Below are 18,866 nucleotides of genomic sequence, written 5' to 3' on the forward strand. Positions count from 1 at the left end.
CTAAAACGATTTTATTGAGCAAGAAGAATCAACCTTCTAAAGATGTAAAAAATCTCAGTTCAAAAACAAGGAAATGTTGCAAAAAATTCTAATGACTGTGTTGCATCTTCCAACAGATAATTGAACATTTGAAATTACATTATCTAAATACTTTAGCATATTGGATAGAATATACAATAAAGATGATGCCTTTTTCAACAAGACCTAAAACAGGTTATATCAGAAGTTATAAGGCATGAACAACAGCATAAAGCAACAACCTAAAGAACAAAATCTCAATCTACAACCTCAAACTGCATCTTCCGACCTGCAAATGCGATTACAAATTGCAGAAGCAACCAATGTTGCAATGATTTCTTGATAACAACACTATTGATTCGTCCTGTTCAACTTGCCAACGACAACTTTATAACTTCATTGTAACTATTTACCCAGTGAAATCCTCAAAATCATATTGCATAAGAAGCCTGTCTACAGTACTTCGACTCATAACTTGCCTCAAGTGCAACTCCCTCAAAAGTTGAGCTGCCAACTCCTTTCGACCTTCATGCGCAATTCCTTCCACAATAATCGTATACGTTGTCTCATTAGGCATATACCCTTTCTCTATCATCATCTCATATATCTGTAACGATAAATCTGTTCTCTGAGATTTACAAAGCCCAAGTATAAGTGCATTAAAATTATCAATATCAGCCCTGCAACTACTTTCTTCCATAATACTAAATACCTCCATTGCTTCATCTAACATTCCTTCCATGCATAAACCTCTAATCAAAGACGAATAAGTATACGAATCAGGTGTAAACCCGTACCTAGTCATTTCATAAAGAAGCTGAAACGCAGCAAAAGTATTCCCCTTTCTACACAATCCAGATATTACATTCTTGTAAAAGTCATGATTTGATGAATTATGTTTACTACTCAAACTGTTTATAATCGAAAAAGCTTCCTGCACCATACCCTCTTTACATAAACCAGCAATCGCATTATAAGTACCCTCGTTTGGACTACAATCCCTATATGTCATTAAATCAAGACACTTCATTACATCATCCACCTTCTTTTCCTCACAAAGACGTGCAATAATCGGATTATAAGTAGCAGCAATCGGTTTAAACTCACCCTTAGTCATTTCATTAAGCACCTTAAGCGCGTTATCAGTTCTACCATGAAACGCAAGAGAACTAATCAATATATTATAAGTAACTAACGAAGGTGACAAACCTTCATCAACCAACTCAGCCAAAAGCTCGTTCGCTTCATCCCATCTTCCTTCACGACACAAACTTCGCAACAAGATATTATAAGTCACGACATTAGGTGGAAACCCTTTCGAAGGCAACTCCCTAAAGAAGCGTAGTGCATCATTCGTTCTACCCTCTTTACACAAACCAGTTAACAAAACATTATAACTAACCAAATTAGGCTCACCGCCTTTAGCAATTATATCATTTAAAAGCTTCATGGCTTCATCAACACCTCTTTCCTTATATGCAGCCTCTAACAAAATCGAATAAGTAAAAGCATTCGGCACCAAGCCTTTATGTATCAACTTATCGATAAACAACAACGTTTGATTTAAGTTCCCTAGCATACAAAGCCCTCTAACTAACGAATTATAAGTAACCGTATGCGTAGGAAAACCATGATCCTCCATTTTTTCAACTAACTGCATCGCATGACCAACATTCCCTCTTTTACACAACTGACTAACTAAAAAGTTGTACGATGCTGTGTCCGGTACACCACCGGAATCGACAATCATTTCCATAACCCTAGTTGCTTTTCTTAGTTTTTTCGATTTACATAAATCGTATAACAACTGAGTAGCATGATACACATCAGGTTTATGACCTTTACCAACCATGTATTCGAGGTATAAAAACGCATCGTTTAGGCGGTAATCTTTGTTTTTCGGATCTGTTTTACCATTTCTCCAATTAGGTAAAGCGAAAAGAGTATCTTTCGAAGGTAATGAAGCTACTTGAGTGGATGCTACTACACTATTAAATCTAATTTTGGGGGAAAATGAATGTAACTTATAAATTCTAGGGTTTCTGATGTATTCTGAAGGTAAATTTGTTAACGGAGGTACTGAATTCAATAGAACAGCCATTTTTGTGACTTTCAAATTAAATTGCGGAAATTGAAATACTGAAAGTACGAATTAACGGATTTATAGATACATGTTATGATTGTAAGATATAATAACGAAATTATAGATATAGATATATAGATTATAACAACGAAATGTAAAACATACGTGATCTTATCGAATATTGTTGCTGTTGTTTAAGTTATTGGCTTTAATTTTGTCCACGAGAGTGATTGAAGCATCTTATCGTTGAGACTTCTAATTTTACAGAAACACCTTCTTTATCAATAAAAGTAAAATTGAGATGTCAATTTTGACCCTTGAAGGTGTATCTAATACAGATATGGTCCCTGTACTTTGAATTCGCTTTATATTTTGTACTATTAAGTTTTAAATTTTAACATCTGAAGTCATTCAAGTTTGAGAACTCGGTATCGGTTTGCCACACTGATTTGGTAATAAGCAAGGTTGAAAAAGACGTAATACGAGGTCGAGACGGTATGCACCTTAAAACATCGTAACATCCGTCTCGACTTCGTCTCGGTCGTTTTCTTAACGTCTCGACCGTTGTTGATCGTCTTTTTAGCGTTGTTGACCGACTTTAACCATTGACCGTCTTTTTAACCGTTTCTATGTCCGTTGCAACGTTAGTATGGTAAAACTGTTGCGACGCCCGTGTCAGCCGTTTTTTACAACACTGGTTATAAGACACATCTTGGGTCAACTGTGATTTGAACCCCTGTAAATAACCTCAAGTTGTTATTGTTTTTAAATGTATTTACATCATACATTACGGCTTTTTTAAGGCAAACTCACACACCCACCTAATACTAACACGAATATGTATACCACAAAATGTTCTAAACAAGACTCGAACCGTCAACCTCAAGGTTATAAGGGTGTCCTCGATAGCGCCAAGCCATTGACTCTGTGGTACATTACGTCTCTACATCAGAATCACTTTTTCTCCCAATCTTCTGCAACTTCAGTTTTAGTGGTGCAAATGAGATTTCTTCAAAAATAGGGACATCAATAAACACCACAGAAAAAGCTCTCGTGACTTCAAATCACAAGGAATTATAGTTTCAATCACAACCGAGTAACTGACATCCATACATCATATATGATCACTTTCGTTTTATGCAACATTAAGCATTACTACTGGTACTGAAGTTGCTTTTACTCGATGATAACAATAACAAATATGTAACAAATTAATATATGGTCAATCACAAGATCCAAGCAATTCCTACTTCCGTAAATTACACAATGCAAAATTGAACTATAACTCACTATTAATATGAAATTAGTAGATAGAATGCAAAACCAGATGGATCATGATGGAGCTACAAACAACATTAGACCCCTTCCAATCTGATGAGACAGCGCTGTAACAACCAAAAACTCGAGGGATCCTACTCTACCTTAGAGGCAGTTTGACTTGTTTGACTTGTCCTAACGGCTTGTATATAGTCTACTCTACCATAGGAGTAGTTCTTTTCTCCAGCAATGATTCGAGAAAAGCAGAACATAGTTTGGTGAGAGGAGGTAGACTATGTGATGGTCCACTGAAAATTGTCTCCCATGGCCTTTCTGAAGCCATTATAGGGTCTGCAGATGATGCTTCGATTGCTTTCAACTTGAACTCAGGTAGCTCCCCATAAATTGATGCATATCCACCTTGCCCTATCAAAAAAAAAAATAATAATAATAATAACAAATAATACAAAATTCACTCTTCAATTGGTTTTAAAGTGAACATAACTACTAACAGATAGAAGTGGTGATTTGACAAAGTCATACCTGGCCCTTCAAGGCCATAGACACTGTCTGGGTGCCTAGTTTTACGTTCATGTATTTCTTCACCAAGTGGATTAAAAAGAGCATACTCGTGCTCGCCATTTACATATGCAAGCAATGCGGGGCCCGAATCTTCGTCCATACTGTTGTCATCCATAGATCTACCTCTTTGAATAAAAGCAATCCCCCCTCCCTTTGCCTGTTGCACATAAATTAGTAATTAACAAACATAATTTGAAATTTCACGAGATTAATGGAGGAAAGAAGTAAGAGGAACAGCATAATATGATAAGTTTACCTTTGTCACGAGCCATGAAGCAATAGGAACAGCATCTCCTGCATTGAATAGTAGTATAGCCCCATTGTCATGGTCTGATGTTGCCACATCAGCTTTAGATGACTCAGGAAGAATAACAAGAACAGCTAAGAGGGATTCTTTTGCTGAACACGCAATAGCTGCATATAATGCACATAATTAATAGGTTAAGTATAATGTTGGTGAAGGTGGCTAATACAAATGCCTTAAAAAAGCCAACAAATCTAACCTTCTGTATGAAGCTTATATGACCATGAAACCGACAATTTTGACATACTCCAAACGGAAAGTTGCGGTTTTGAACCACGAGATGAAGATACAAGAGAATTGGACTCTCCAATAAATGATAGATTCACAATTGGCTGCAAAACAGTACCAAGTAAAAATCAATATATAGATAAAACAAGTGTACAACAACAACAACAACAACAACAACAACAACAACAAAACCCAATACCACCTGAGTGGTGTATGGGGGAGGTGAGATGTAGACAATCCTTCCCCAACAAGTGTACTGCAATTCAAACACCAACTATACACTCTAAGACACTAAAACGCACCTCACAACAAGACCCAATTACGGACACTAGAACATTCTTCTCTGGGTCCCATAATGTGATAACAGTTTCTGCAGCAACCGCTAAAACAGAACCATCATGGGAAAATGCAGCAGCTGTCATAGGTTTCTTTCTGAAATGATGAAAAAAATTAGTATTCCATTCATTAACATTTATAAAAAATGTTTTCAAGTTATAACAAACCTATATGAACCAACAGCATGACACGCCCATCTAGTCCGCGGAATCAATTTATCATTCTGCTGAACATCGCGAATACTAACCCACACCTGTAAAATCATAATCATAATAAATGTAAAAATTACATTTTCAACTTCAATAATTAGTAAATTACAAATAGTTATCTTACCTTAAAGTCACCACCATAAGAAGCACTGACAGCCATGCCACGAGTTGGATGGAAACTAACTGCAGATATACCAGCGTCCCTGTAAAGCATCAAAAGTTTTATATAAGATTCCATATAAGGATATATTTAAATTTTAGTTTTAAATGGTGCAAACAAACACCGACCTGTGGGGCTCATATATAACAGTTGACAAGCTAAAATCATTGTTCTGTGACTCACGCTCCCAAAATTTAAGTGTTACAAAGCCACCTATTCCTTCTTCAGCCATTCTAGTTTCGACAGTAGACATCATAGACCCATCAAATGAGAGTGCAACTAGATTCAAAATCATCTGCAATCATGTAAAAAAGCTTCATGTATTGTATGTTGGTGAGACACTGAAAGATAAAGGAATGAAATGGAGACAACTCATAACCACCGGTCCATAAGAAGTGCACCATGGTTCTATGTACAACGATAAGATTAATGAGGGAAGAAATATCATAAGGACTTATAAAAAGGGAAAAAGGGATAGTATACCGTGACATCATCACTTGGTTGATGATTTCTTTCACAGACCTGAACCTGCAAAATGAAAATATAAAAAAATCAACTAGAATGAGTAACTTGGGGCAAAAAAAATGCATTAATAATCTACAAAACAAAGATTTTGAACTATTAACAGTTGTGCATGACTAAGATAATAAATTGAATTGATTTAAATTGCAAGATCATAAAGGAGTAAGCCGTGTAACAAGTAAAAAGTGGAAGATAAGAAAATAAATTAATAGCTTGTGTACCTCTGATATCTCACGATCATCAAACAAGCTGTAGAACTGGATACAATAGTTCTCAGTACGAACAGCAACCAACCCCGAAGTTTGGTCAAATACAAAATCATTACATGTGTCTCTAAACGACTCAGGGACAGGACAAGGAAGCTGAAAATACACGGGAAGAAATTAATTTCGAAACCAAGTGAAATGAAATATATATACATATATATGAGATTGACAGTAACCTTAATTCCAGATATAGACTTTATAATCTCCATCGATGGCATTTTCAGAATATGAATCCTATTATCTGCACAAGATATCTGAAGGAACATCGAAAATCAGTAAGTCATCATAGTTCGAGCATAAAACAAGATTATTAGTTAGACTCAGTTGCAGTAGGAATTTATTCTTTATTCTTACAGATGAAAGAGAAGGATCTGGAGAATGCATATAATAAAGAAGTGGAGTCCCTATTCTCGGTAAAAATTTCTTCTTTCCAGTATCCAGCTGCCATACTACAAGAACTCCTTCTTTTCCACCTGCATTAAATAAAAAGATTTAAATTTACACTATAATAAAATACATTTTACAAAAAAGGATTTATATTCAAGGTTCTCAATTACCTGAATACAGATACGCTCCATCTGAAGAGAAGAACAAGACCTTCACTTCTGATGAATGCCAATGCCACGTAGTACAAGAATCGGCATCACCTTCACCTATAACACCAGGTTTTACATCTTCATTCTTCAACCGTTTTCTGTTTGATAAATTTTCACCAGCAAAAGTTCTATCACCAAAACCTCTCCAAATTAGAATTCTCCCAGTGACATCACCCGCTGCTACAACCCTATCCGTCGGATGAAATGCAAGACAGCTCAGGTTCTTGGTGTGAGACAGTTTTAGTTTCCGATAACTAATGTTCTTCACATCTTTTGTAGGCACTTCCCATATACGAACCTTACGTTTTTCATGGTAGCCAAAGTACTCGCCATTTGCAGAGATAGTTAACTTCTCTGGTATTTTACTCTGTAAATATTGCAAACGATAACAACTCGCGCAATTTAGGATGTGAGTAGCGTATTACATGAATTATAATTATAAATGAATATAAAAGTAAGGTGTTCACCTCTGACAATATCACTCCACGAACCACACGACACTTAGACAAATTACATTTTAACAACTGGCCTCGTAGTTCTTTCCTTTGCATATTCTGATCGGTTTTTGTATCTTCTACAGATATATAAGCATAAAGATCACGTGACTTTTCACTATTCTCCGATCGCTGATCAAGTAACGACGGAATCACCTACACATCATATTTCAATAAGCTATATTTCACATTACACAGCTAACAATCATAACCTACAGAAATTCGCTATTAAAAAAACAAGCGGTCGACTCATAAACAACAACTAATAACTAATCATTTTTCCTCTTTAACTCATAATTGTCAATTTTATGCATTAAAGTTCTTAATTTATAATGTTAGCTTCAATATAACAACTAACAGAGTAATGAAGATACCATAGAATACACTGGAAGCTGCACATTTATAGTCTTGATCAATTCAGGTACAGAAAAGTCCCAATATTTGATAGTACCATCGTGTGAAGTGGTCCAGCAATTGCATAGAATCCTGCTTGCAGGCGTGGTTGCAGGTACAACTGTAACAGATGTCACTAGTGCAGTGTGACCTTCCAATTCCGTTACCTGTTTAACATTTTATCCAATAATATCATCAACAACAACAATTCTTACATGAATAAGGCTTAATTCGTTACATAATAAGGGGTAATATAGATATAGATACAGTAGGTCAAAAAAGGTTTGAAATTGGTCGTGTACGGACCTGTAAACCGGTGGCGGTGCTGAAAATGGAGACGGTGTTACCGGTGCAAACCAGAAGTTTTTTAGCATCGTTTGAGAATGCAGGTGGTGAAGACACGAAGCTCTTTCCTCCCCTTATCATCTCTTTCGTCACAGTCCGGCTTATTTTCTCTCCGGTGTTGGCGGTTTTGTGAGAGTTTAAACCCTAATCGAGTATTAATACTATGTACCCGGGGTTTATAATGGGAGGTGCAGTCGGGTCTTTTTTTCGGGTCACTCGCACGTAGGCTGATAATATTGACTTTGACTTTTCCATGGGCTTCATTTGCGGTTGGGAGTGAATATTGGGTTTAGGTTTGAAATTACACCGTGCACACGATAGCAAATTTTTGTGAGTTGTGACTGTGTAGTTGTGATTTGATAGTCTGTCATTATTAACTGTCTTGCTGTCGTTTTCAACGTCATCATTAGCAGACGTTTTCTATTGCTAAAATAACGACAACTATTAAAATGAGGGAAACCTTCATCGATGAATAACCCTAACTGATGTAGGCAAAATAAACAGGATAGATTCGAAACTACTAAACGTCACAAATCGACGCTTACTCCAACCAAACTAAGCCAATACCAAAAAACACTACTACAAAGCGAACCAAATTAAAATCTAAACCACTAAACAAAGACAAGCAAACCGTAGCAAACACACACAACTTAGGATGGACCTTTCCGGTTCCATTCACCCGGGCGATTTGTAAACACGTCAACCTTGTCAATGTGGATACCCTGACCTTTTCGAGATTTGAAATTGTACGAGATCATGTTAGATGAACTACTACCAACAAGAGAGTCGGACGAACACGGGGGTATCAAACCCTGATCCGCTAAACCTTGGAAAAAAAACCTTTGTTGACATTGTTCGAAGCACCAACCTCATCTTCATCCTGTAACACGAAACCTTTGCAATTCACTTTCTTCTTCTGCGAGTTTTTAAAAGCTCGGCCCAACTTATTGGGCCCAAGGTCCACACGGTTTGAATCATTCTTCACAGTAGAAGATGATGATACGTCAAAATACAAGATACGTATACAGTTCGTGATCACCGTATCCGTATGACTTACTTATCGGTATCACTCAAGAGAGGGATTATATTAATTGGGTTAATGTGAAGGTTTGAGGAATATTTATCGTATAGGGTGGCGATTCCCTTTCTGGTAACGCATATTACACCGTGAATGTAATTGGTTTTACGCCACTTATCTTTACAAGATTTAACCCAGTAAAGAGCGGAACGATTGTATGGATTAATTTATGAATGTAGTGTATGATTATGTTGATGGATGGGATCATTACGTTGACGGATCATTTTCTCAAGTTGGAGTATTGCTTCTCATTTTCTCTTCCATTACCTTTGGTTTCTTTCTCACAATTTATAGGCATATAGTGAAGGCCTTTATCTTTTCAAGGACCCTCCACCATCTCTCCACTTAAGTAATTGCTTACATCTTATTTTGGTTCTATTTGGTTCTAAAGTTCCTCCACCATACTTCTAGATAGTAGATGTGATGCCCCGTACAAAACCATCGTGTACGAATCATCAACAACAGGATCATTACAAGGTCAAACACTATATGCGTTTTCAAAACAAGTTTGCATTCATAATAAAAGGTGACGTCATAACTACGTCGAATGTTTTACATCAAAAGTATGCTTCAATGAATAGAAGCAAGGATAATAGTATGTGATCCATAGGTCGTTACAAATCATAGTTTCAAAAGTAATAATGTTTATGAATGCAAGATAAACGTTCATGCAGTGACATCTCTAAAGCAGCGGGTGTCTACAGCAAGACTAGTACACAGCGGAAGCAACCTTAAGCACCTGAGAAAAACATGCTTAAAAACGTCAACACAAAGGTTGGTGAGCTATAGTTTAAGTATAACAGTAATGTAAGGTAGGCCACGAGATTTCAGTGCTACAAAGAACGTTTCAAAACAGTATGATAAAGTATATGTTTAACCGTGGGCACTTGGTAACTAACTTAACGTTTATAACCCCTGAAAGTACACTTGACGAGTGCGTATGTTTACGAAGTATTAAACACCCATTAAATGCTAGCGCTACTAGCCTGAGTGGGGATGTCAAACCCTATGGATCCATATCTAAGATTCGCGTTCACCGGTTCAAAAACCAATGACTAAACGTTACCGAGCTAAAGGGAATGTTTATGCCGTTGTATAACCCACACATATATAAAGTTTAAGTACTCGTGCCTAGTATGTAAAACGTAAAATGCGCATGTATTCTCAGTTCTCAAAATAAGTTAAAGTAAAAGGGAATGCTATAACTCACAGTGGTAAAGTAGTGGTAAAGTCGAGTCGGAAAGTAAGCAAGTACGTATGTCCGGAAAGTCCTCAACCTAAGTCAAATAGTACTAAGTCAGTAAATTGTCCCAATAGGTTTAAATGTATGTAAATAAGGTCTTAAGGGTCATCATCATTCATCATCAAACAAAAGGTGTAAAGTAAGTTTCATTCATGAAAGAAGTTTAAAACAAAGGCTGACTTCGATCAGTCACCACGGCCTCTATACCTACTGAAATAAGGTGAGACCAGTGTCCATGGCTCTGTATATGAGTCCTCTAGTTATGGTAAAAATTTCAGAAGCAAACTCGTCTTTGTTTGACCGTGGCGACGGTCTAAGTGCGAGTAGGTCAGAATTTTCAGCATAACGTTAAAAGGACATAGTGACGCTCGGAGGACCATAGATCCTAAACCGTAACTCGGATTAAGACGAGTCCTAAATGGAAAGTTATCTAATCGAACAGAGCTAACTGAAAATCATCTTTACAGTAGCCCAGGTCATACTGATCAGACCCAGAAATAGTAAAACTGTAGGTTCTGGTGGTTCTTGGTGCTCGATGCTTATCACGGTTGTCATCCTTGATGCATATAGCTTCAAGTGTACAACTCGTTGATGTGTTTGCATCATTTTAACCAAGGTTTCACCATCATAACACTTGTGTAAGACTAAGACATGTAGCACAACTCAATTAAGTGTTGTATGTAGTTTGATGAACCAAAGTTACATCAAAGTCTTAGATTTAACACATACACGAAATATAAGAGTAATATTGAACTACAAACTAGAAAGTAAACTAACTAATCAAGATCTTAAGTTGTAGAACATAGTTCTTAGTTAGATCTTGAAGATCCAAGACCCAAAAGTCTAGATCTAAAGTTATTAAGTTAAATCTAACACAAGTGTATGAAGTTATAACTAAAAAGTTATACTTCCATGTTCTTGAACTTATAAAGTTAATTTTAGTTCAAGAAAAATGAGATCAAAGTTAACTAGTAACACTTGACCAACAACAACATGATTCATGAATTTAAAAGTGTATAATATGAAGAAATAAGCTAAATAAATAAGCAAATAAGTCATGGTTGTTCATACTTTAAAGATTCAAGCCAAAGTCTTGATTTTTAAGAAAGTAAACTTTAAGTTTACAAACACGAATTACAAGTATGATTTTACAACATATGAACTTAAAATCTTTCAAACATTAAATGTAGAACTTAAACTAGAGAGTTTAGTTCTTGTATGTTCTTGTTATGACAAGATAAATGAAGAACAAACTAGAAAGTTTGGTTCTTGATAACATGTAAGTAAACAACAACAACTAACAAGTAAACAAACAACAAACAAAGATTGATGATATGAGAGTGTATGGGTTCGGTTTTTAGAGCAAAGAAGAAGAGAAGAATTTGTACAAGTTACTTACAAATTTGAGAGAAAAATGAGAGAAAAGTAATTGCAAATGAGTTGTGTGTGTTTGGAATGAGAGAGATGTGAAGGATACTAGTGAGTAAGTAATAAAAAAAAAGATTTGAATCCCCTTTGGAACTAGGTGAGCTGACGGTTTGCTCAAGGGGGAGGGGGAAGGAAATTGTTCACTAGGTCTTGCATGTATCAAGCTCAAAAGTTGGTTAATAAATGGTGTATGCATGGGAACATGGTGTAACTAAACTAGTAACTAGATTCTATGCAACTTAATCCATCTAGTTTAATCTTAATGTGATACTTACATGTGTAATGGGCTAATAAGTCCATTAAGGTGAGTAGAGTGGGCTCTTAAGTCCATTAACACTAATCAAAGCCCATGTTCAAGTATTTAATAAGTTAATCCAACAAAAGCCCAAGTAATTAACTAGTATCCATAGTTAATTAAAAATGATTAATAAAACTTAATCATGAATGTAAATAATACTCGAAAATATTATTCGTGTAATGTATGTGTGTCACAAAGACGTTTCGGGCATTTAAAGTCAAGTATGGTAACAAGTAAATGTATATAAACAATACATTCATTAAATCACAAGTACTAATAATAATTATTAATAAATAAACGTTGGAAAATCCAGGGTCGTTACATTACCCACCTGTTAAAGAAAATTTCATCCCAAAATTTTAAGCTGAGGTAGATGGAGGAGTCAGGAAAAGGTGAGGATATTTCTGCATCATTTGATCCTCTCGTTCCCAAGTAAACTCAGGTCCTCGTTTGGCATTCCATCGTACTCGTACAATCAGAATCTTGTTGCACTTCAAAGTTTTGATCTCACGATCCATAATTTCAACAGGTTCTTCCACAAAGTGGAGTTTGTCATCAATTGTAAGTTCCTCAAGTGGTATGATAAGTTCAGGTGCAGCAAGACACTTCTTCAAGTTTGACACGTGGAAGGTAGGATGAACTGAGTGTAACATCCCGCCTTTTTTCGTTTACCTTTCCGTCATGCTATTTTAAATTCCGTTATGTAATTATAACATCTCCCGTTAATATGCGTTTTAAATTATCTCGTTAGGTAATTCACGCACCCGAATGGAACTAGAGGGACCAAACTTGCCCAAGTGCCAAACATTTGACTAGGTCAAATGGTCAACACTCCATTTCCTCCACCCATTATTTTCCATTTTCATTTTCACTTTTCATTTAATACTTTCAACTTTTCTCTCATTCTTCATCTTCAAGAATCATCATCTAAATTCGTTCAAGCAAGCTTCAATCAAAACAAATTACATATTTGGAATCCTTGCAACTTCCTCTTCGATTCCATACTGATTTCATTACATTTGGGTAACTTTCTAAAATTACTAGATTTTGTGTTCTTGATGTTTTTAACTTATAAAGTTGTTAATTAGTGTCTATGGCTCAAGTCTAACATGAATATATGATTTATATGTTCGATTTTGTTATTTGAAGTAACTAGCTTGAGTATGAACTTTGGTGTGCTTGATTTGGTGATTTGGTTGTTTGAATGTTGTTAAATGTTATAAATGCTTGTATTAAATGTGTTCCTAGCATCACTAGCTTCAATTTGATGTGTAGGTTGTTTAAGAAAACTCCATAAACTTGATTAGTGATTTTGGTGAAATTGGGTTAGGGTTTGATAAGCTTGAAATGAATATTTGATGCATTGAATGCCATGAATTATTGTTAGTAAGTAGTTAGTTGTATTGTATGCTCGATTACCTACAAAACGGCGTGATTTATGTATGCATTAAATGCCCGAATCATAAATGTGCACTTGTAAAATTTGAAGCATTAAATGTGTGCATTGATTGATCATTTGATTTGAAAATTCGATAATTGTAATTAATGTTTTCGGTTGGTGAAATGTGTTTAGTTGGGTTCCTTGTCAAATTACCTTTCCAACGATATATGATGCGTGTCATAAGTGTCTACGGTTTGTGATTTGTGTTTGATCGAAGTTCGGAAAAAGACTTGAACAATTGAAACTAACCAGGCACCAGCATACGTTAAGTGTCGCGGCGCGACATCCCTGGGTCGCGGCGCGGCATTTGCCGCGTCCAGGTTCTGACCTCCTTGGTCAAAATACGAAAAATGTTTGGCACGCTATGGACCTCCGATTCACATGAGACTTGTTCTAACATGCTTATATATGAATAAAAACCTCAGAAAAATAGTTCGGGACCCGAGCCGAACGTGTTGACTTTTTTGTTGACTTTGACCGACCAAAGTTTGACTTTTTGTCAAACTTAACCAAATGATTATGCAACCTTCCTAACTTGTTTCTATACTTGTATCTTGCATGAAACTTGACAAATTGTTTCACATGCTACATAATCGAGTCGTAACGAGCCATAGGACTAATTGAACATCTTTGACCTATCGTGTTTATCGTTATTGATACGACCTATTTGTTTAGGTCAAGACTAGCATTGTTCTTTGCACACGTTACTTGTCGAAGTACTTATTTACTCTTGCGCTCAAGGTGAGATCATAGTCCCACTTTTACTCTTTTGAACTTACATTTGGGATGAGAAAACATAAACATTTCTTTTTAACTAAGTGAACACAAGTAGAGGAAAACAAACATTCTACATACGAGTTTAGAACAAAATCCTCAATTCGATTATCATTAGTTACTCTTGCAGTGTGTAAGTGTAGGCGTGAACTTATGTTGTATGGCCATATGGGTTTGACAAACCCTCATCTCGGACGGTTCGCTATCGTCCACAGATGAAATATATTTTCGAGAAACAGTGTTGTTCTAGCACTATTAATGGGGTTCAACGGACGGAATGTTAAGCCTTGATAATTGGGTGCTCGTGAATATTAACTTTTAGAATGTACTACTATTTTATCAATGTTGCAAATCTTGTGGTTCGACTTACTTTTACTCATTTACTTACTTAAACCTATGATTTCACCAACGTTTTCGTTGACAGATTTCTATGTTTTTCTTAGGTCTTTGAACGATATGTGAAACATGCTTCCGCTCATTATTTTGATACTTGCATTGGATGTCGAGTATACTTGCATATGTGGAGCGTCTTTTGACTACTTTAAACTGTGTCGCACGTGTTTCATTTGTACTTTAAACATCGTTTTGTACTAGTTATGGAAACTACTTTTGTAAACTTTGAAACATCCACACTTATGAAATGAATGCGACATATTTTCGGTCAAACTTTGTCTTAAAGACTTATGACCATGAAATGGGACCTACGTAGACGGCGCCGTCAAACATGATTTGGTCGGGTCGCTACAGATGGTATCAGAGCCTTGGTTGTAGGGATTTAGAGTTCATTGGTGTCGACCCCGAGTCATAGGGTACATTGGTGAGTCTAGACTACAACCAGCATATAGACTTGACGTAGGAATTACTTGACTACCTGTGCATTTATACTCGAACTCTTCTACTCATATCTATTCTTATTCTACCTTAATCTCACGTTGACTAATTGGATTGACACGCCACCTTGACTATATGAAGTAATGTCGAATGCACATATGAATTAGGGTAATATAATTTCCGGGATTATATTACGGTGACTCATATGAACGTTCCGACATTATGACATAAAGAATTTAAGGCGAGTCAAGGAAAATTTTCTCTCTATCTTTATTCCATATCACGGTTAGTATTATTTAGAATACTAACCAACGGTATTCTTTTGTTTTGAAGGAACAATGCCTCCTCGCAGTGTGGCACGCCGTGAAACTCCCGAACAAGCACTACAACGAATGGTGGCCACCGCCGTAGAGGCGGCCATGGTCGGTCACTCCTCCAACAACAACAATAACAATAACAACAACAACAATCAAGGGGCCGGTAACTCAAGCGAAGGGTGCTCCTACAAAGCTTTTATGGGGTGCAAACCTCACACTTATGATGGAACCGGGGGACCGGTTACACTCACTCGATGGTTCGAACAAACGGAGGCCGTCTTTAGCATAAGCGGTTGCCGGGACCAAGATAAGGTCAAGTACTCCACCCACACTCTCGCCGGCGTCGCTCTTACATGGTGGAACACCTATGTACAATCGGTGGGTACCGATGAAGCTCATGCCCTCTATTGGGCTGATTTAAGGGAAAAGATGATTGTTGAATATTTCCCTCGCGAAGAAACCCGAAAGCTCGAACAAGAGCTAAGAACTTTGAAGGCGGTCGGAAACGATCTCAAGGCCTACAATCAACGATTCGCCGAGCTATCTTTGATGTGTCCCAACCTCGTGAACCCCGAATCTCAAAGGGTTGAACTCTATATGGATGGTCTTTCAAAGAGCATCAAACAAGGTGTGATGTCCTCCAAACCCGCTAATCACCAAGCTGCTTTGAACATGGCCCGCCAATTGATCGAAACGGTTGATGAAATCATAGTGCCGGCTCCTAAGGCCAAGGACAAATTGGGTGGCAACAAAAGAAAATGGGAAGCCACTCCATCAAGCAACTACAACAACAACACCTTCACCAAAAAGCCTTTCACCAACGACATCAAGAAAGGTTATGCCGGAACTCAACCTTTTTGCAACAAATGTCACAAGCACCACTCGGGTGAATGTGGCAAGCTCATTTATCACCGATGCCAAGGAGTTGGTCATAAGGCCAACAATTACACAAGTGTTGCCCCCGTCACTCGAAAGGGGCCCAATCCTCCAAAAACGGTCACTTGTTATGAATGTGGCCAAATGGGCCATTATAGGAACGAATGCCCGAAGAAGAAGGCCAACCCCAACACACGCGGCCGAGCCTTCAACATTAACACCGAGGAAGCTCGGGATGACAATGAACTAGTCACGGGTACGTTTCTTCTTAACAACACTTATGTTACTTGTTTATTCGATTCGGGTGCCGATAAGAGTTTTGTATCAAAGACTTTGACTCATTCTTTTAGCACTCCACCACTTCCACTAGATACCACTTATACCATTGAAGTGGCCAACGGAAAACTATTGAGTGCCGACACATATTACCGGGGGTGTACGTTAAACATTTTGGGTAATGAGTTTGAAATTGACTTGATACCCATGGAACTAGGAAGCTTCGATGTAATAATCGGTATGAATTGGCTAGCCAAAACGAAATCTCACATTCTTTGTGATCTTAACGCAATCCGAATTCCTATCGAGAATGGTGAACCTTTGATTGTTTATGGCGATAAGAGTTGCACCGGACTCAACCTCGTTTCATGCATTAAAGTTAGAAAACTACTCCGTAAGGGTTGTTTTGCGATCCTTGCTCACGTTAAGAAAGTCGAGTCCGATGAGAAGCATACCGATGATGTGCCAATTGTTAGTGACTTTTCCGATGTATTTTATGACGAATTGCCGGGTCTTCCACCTCATCGACCGGTTGAATTCCAAATCGATCTTATTCCGGGAGCTGCACCCATAGCACGTGCACCATATAGACTCGCTCCATCCGAAATGCAAGAATTGCAAAGTCAAATCCAAGAACTACTTGATCGTGGTTTTATCCAACCTAGCCATTCACATTGGGGCGCTCCGATTTTGTTTGTTAAAAAGAAAGACGGATCCCTACGAATGTGCATTGATTATCGTGAACTAAACAAATTGATGGTTAAGAACCGATATCCTCTTCCTCGCATCGATGACCTCTTTGATCAACTACAAGGGTCTTGTGTATATTCGAAAATCGATCTCCACTCTGGTTATCATCAATTAAGGGTTAAGGGGGAAGATGTCTCCAAAACCGCTTTCCGAACTCGTTATGGTAGTTATGAATTCCTTGTCATGCCTTTTGGTCACACTAACACACCGGCGGTGTTCATGGATCTTATGAACCACGTGTGCAAACCGTATCTTAACAAATTCATTATCGTGTTCATCGATGATATTTTGGTTTATTCAAAAAGCGAAGAAGAACACGAGGAACACCTCCGACTTGTGCTTGAACTTTTAAGACAAGAACGACTCTATGCCAAATTCTCAAAGTGTGAATTTTGGTTGAAGGAAGTTCAATTTCTTGGTCATGTTGTAAGTGACCAAGGTATTAAAGTCGATCCATCGAAAATCGAAGCCATTAGTAAATGGGAGACTCCTACTACTCCTACTCATATTCGTCAATTCTTGGGTCTCACTGGATACTACCGTAGATTCATCAAGGATTTCTCTTTGGTTGCTCGTCCTCTAACCGCGTTAACTCACAAGGGAAAGAAATTCATTTGGGCGACCGAACAGGAATCCGCATTTCAAATCTTGAAAACGAAGCTAACCACCGCTCCTATCTTGTCACTTCCCGAAGGCAACGATGATTTTGTTGTGTATTGCGACGCCTCGAAACATGGTTTTGGGTGTGTTTTGATGCAACGAATGAAAGTCATCTCTTATGCTTCTCGACAACTCAAAATTCATGAACGAAACTACACGACACATGATCTCGAACTCGGAGCCGTTGTCTTTGCACTAAAAATGTGGAGACACTATCTTTATGGAACCAAGAGTACTATCTTTACCGATCACAAAAGTCTCCAACACATCTTCGATCAAAAGCAACTAAACATGAGACAACGAAGGTGGATTGAAACCTTAAACGATTACGATTGCGAGCTTCGTTACCATCCCGGAAAGGCAAATGTAGTAGCCGACGCCTTAAGTCGAAAAGAAAGAGCGGCGCCTCTTCGTGTCTGAGCCTTAAACATCACCATCCACACCAACCTTAATAGCCAAATTCGGGTAGCTCAAGATGAGGCTCTCAAGGATAAAAACGTTTCACACGAACTCTTGAACATTCTCGTCTCTCGATTCGAAGTTAGGGAGACCGGACTTCGATATTTCGCCGGAAGGATTTGGGTGCCTCGATACGGGGACCTACGAAGTCTTATTTTAGATGAAGCCCATAAGTCACGATACTCGATTCACCCCGGTGCCAATAAGATGTACCACGACCTTAAACAACAATATTGGTGGCCGAACATCAAAAGGGACGTAGCTACTTATGTTTCCAAGTGTTTGACATGTTCCAAAGTCAAAGCCGAACACCAAAGACCGTCTGAACTACTTCAACAACCCGAGATCCCGCAATGGAAGTGGGAAAGGATAACGATGGATTTTATCACCAAACTACCAAAAATGACGGGCGGTTATGATACCATTTGGGTTATTGTTGACCGTCTCACCAAATCCGCACACTTTCTCGCCATGAAGGAGACCGACAAAATGGAGAAACTTGCACAACTTTACATCAAGGAGATCGTAGCCCGGCACGGTGTACCTTTATCGATTATCTCCGACCGAGATGGTCGTTTCGTTTCTAGATTTTGGCGTACATTACAAGAAGCGTTGGGAATGCGTTTAGACATGAGCACCACA

At 37.8% G+C, this 18,866-nt stretch overlaps 2 protein-coding genes across 2 annotated transcripts; both read right to left on the reverse strand.

Moving 5' to 3' along the window:
• Positions 1 to 370: 370 nt before the first annotated feature.
• Positions 371 to 2,305, reverse strand: LOC139891251 (uncharacterized). The gene has a single exon (XM_071874202.1). The coding sequence runs from the start codon at positions 2,117 to 2,119 to the stop codon at positions 428 to 430; it is 1,692 nt and encodes a 563-aa protein (XP_071730303.1). The 5' UTR covers positions 2,120 to 2,305; the 3' UTR covers positions 371 to 427.
• An 884-nt stretch (positions 2,306 to 3,189) lies between these two features.
• On the reverse strand, positions 3,190 to 7,916 carry LOC139891252 (uncharacterized). Its single transcript, XM_071874203.1, has 16 exons — positions 7,755 to 7,916; positions 7,430 to 7,615; positions 7,029 to 7,211; positions 6,523 to 6,928; positions 6,320 to 6,438; positions 6,142 to 6,219; positions 5,921 to 6,061; positions 5,661 to 5,705; positions 5,306 to 5,472; positions 5,142 to 5,220; positions 4,976 to 5,061; positions 4,775 to 4,904; positions 4,444 to 4,576; positions 4,197 to 4,354; positions 3,902 to 4,097; positions 3,190 to 3,784 (listed from the first exon to the last, which is right to left on the reverse strand). The coding sequence occupies exons 1-16, from the start codon at positions 7,872 to 7,874 to the stop codon at positions 3,573 to 3,575; spliced, it is 2,439 nt and encodes an 812-aa protein (XP_071730304.1). The 5' UTR covers positions 7,875 to 7,916; the 3' UTR covers positions 3,190 to 3,572.
• Between the last annotated feature and the right edge of the window lie 10,950 nt (positions 7,917 to 18,866).

Source organism: Rutidosis leptorrhynchoides, chromosome 2 (genome assembly GCF_046630445.1).
Source record: "Rutidosis leptorrhynchoides isolate AG116_Rl617_1_P2 chromosome 2, CSIRO_AGI_Rlap_v1, whole genome shotgun sequence".
Lineage (NCBI taxonomy): Eukaryota > Viridiplantae > Streptophyta > Magnoliopsida > Asterales > Asteraceae > Rutidosis > Rutidosis leptorrhynchoides.

What these genes read in the sequence shown, in the direction of transcription:
- LOC139891251 (XM_071874202.1), bottom strand. Translation starts at nt 2,119, where the DNA reads ATGGCTGTTCTATTGAATTCAGTACCTCCGTTAACAAATTTACCTTCA.
- LOC139891252 (XM_071874203.1), bottom strand. Translation starts at nt 7,874, where the DNA reads ATGATAAGGGGAGGAAAGAGCTTCGTGTCTTCACCACCTGCATTCTCA. An exon ending in TGGAGCGTATCTGTATTCAG is followed by an intron (nt 6,439 to 6,522) that starts GTAATTGAGAAC and finishes TATTTAATGCAG; the next exon opens with GTGGAAAAGAAGGAGTTCTT. An exon ending in AGTCTATATCTGGAATTAAG is followed by an intron (nt 6,062 to 6,141) that starts GTTACTGTCAAT and finishes GTGTATTTTCAG; the next exon opens with CTTCCTTGTCCTGTCCCTGA.